Raw genomic sequence first — 1,397 nt, 5'->3', positions numbered from 1 at the left:
CTGCAGCATCCAGCGCCTCATCGGCCGCTTCACCAGCCGCCTCCCTCAGCAGCTGGTGCTCCCAGGAAGCCCTGGGGAGCAGAGTCAGTCCCTGTCCGGAGAGGAGCCAGCCCACCCCGTCCTGCAGGTCTTCATTTCTCCTGAGGTTCCCTACCAAACCCTGGCGGGCTTCGTGAAGGGATCCCACGGTTTGCACCGGACCAGCCCCGGGCACTACGAACGCCTGGCTTGTCTCCTGCTGCTGCAGGTGTGCATGGGGCTGGAGCATCTCCAGGTGCAGAACGTGGGGCAGGGGGACCTCAGCCCCGAGAACCTGCTGCTGGTGCAGTGCCCGTGTCCACCCCAGCGCCAGCCAAGCAAGGAGGCATCTCTGAGGCTTTCCCTTCCAAGGCTGCTCTTCAGCAGCTTCTTCAAGGTTAAAGACAGGCAAAGATCTTGTCCTACCAGCCCAGAGCAGGATGGGCCCGAGGGGCTTGCTGCACTGTCCTCCCCGGGGGCAGATGAGCTGAAGGTAGGCGTGCTGATCTATCAGATCTTGCACGTGGACATCTCTCTGGAGAAGGCCTTGGGCTTCAGCAGCAACAGACTTCCTGAAATCCCCTCCCTGTCCATCTACTCCACGGGACTGAAGCGCCTGGCCATGCTGCTTCTCCACAGAGACCCCTGCAAGAGGGTCTCCATCGAGCAGGCGAGGAGCATCCTGCAGGTCCTGCTCTGGGGGCCTCGCCAGGAGCTCTTCGCCAGGAGCAAGAAGACCCTGCCCCTGCTCCGGAGCTGGGTGGAGGTGAAGAGGGCTCTGCTGCTCCTGAAGTTTGCGGAGAACTCAGCCCGGGCGGTGGGGAGCCCCAGCCTCGAGGAGTGGTTGTGCTGCCAGTACTTCAAGGATGTCACCGAACACGTGCTCTTCCAAGTCACCCAGGCTCTCTACGCTCCCTAGAGGTGAGCTGAAGTTCAGCCAACCCACAAGGTCTCCTCAAAGCCAAGAGCCCAGGAGGACCTGGCCAAGCCCACCAGCTCACAGGAACCCGAGCTGCTCATGTTGGCAAAACCAAACCCACTTCCTCCAGAGCACGTACATGATGCAGCTGGGACCACGCTCCCACCCACAGCTCCCACAGCCCAGGGGGTGTTTTTAAGCCCTGAACCATTTTTTTGCTTGATACTGTGGGTCTGGTTCACCAGAGCGTCTCAGGAAAAACGGATGGAAGCCGGGATCAAGCACCAGTTTAGTGGCTGATGATCCCAAGTAGTTTATGGGGTTTAGACATTGCACACCCCCCTCAGACGCCTCCTGAGGCTTCTGCTGTTTTAAATCACAACATCACAGCTCGCCTCAACGCACCGTTAGCGAAGGAGAAACACGCCACTGCGCACAGCCACAAAGAAACAACGTTTTG

The 1,397-nt window shown here is 59.7% G+C and overlaps 1 protein-coding gene across 1 annotated transcript in view; it reads left to right on the top strand.

Annotated features, from left to right (window-relative positions):
• Nucleotides 1-937, top strand: part of LOC104495273 (chromosome unknown open reading frame, human C19orf35) — a gene marked incomplete at its 5' end in the record, with an annotated part of 1,914 nt that extends 977 nt beyond the window's left edge. The window contains one exon of the mRNA XM_010138222.1: nt 7-937. Coding sequence (XP_010136524.1) covers nt 7-937 — 931 coding nt within the window. The remainder of the gene's footprint in view (nt 1-6) is intronic.
• Between the last annotated feature and the right edge of the window lie 460 nt (nt 938-1,397).

This window comes from Buceros rhinoceros, unplaced genomic scaffold (genome assembly GCF_000710305.1).
Source record: "Buceros rhinoceros silvestris isolate BGI_N320 unplaced genomic scaffold, ASM71030v1 scaffold35356, whole genome shotgun sequence".
NCBI classification, from domain to species: Eukaryota; Metazoa; Chordata; class Aves; order Bucerotiformes; family Bucerotidae; genus Buceros; species Buceros rhinoceros.
The sequence above is the reverse complement of the archived record's forward strand: the minus strand, read 5'-3'. Positions and strand labels throughout refer to the sequence as shown.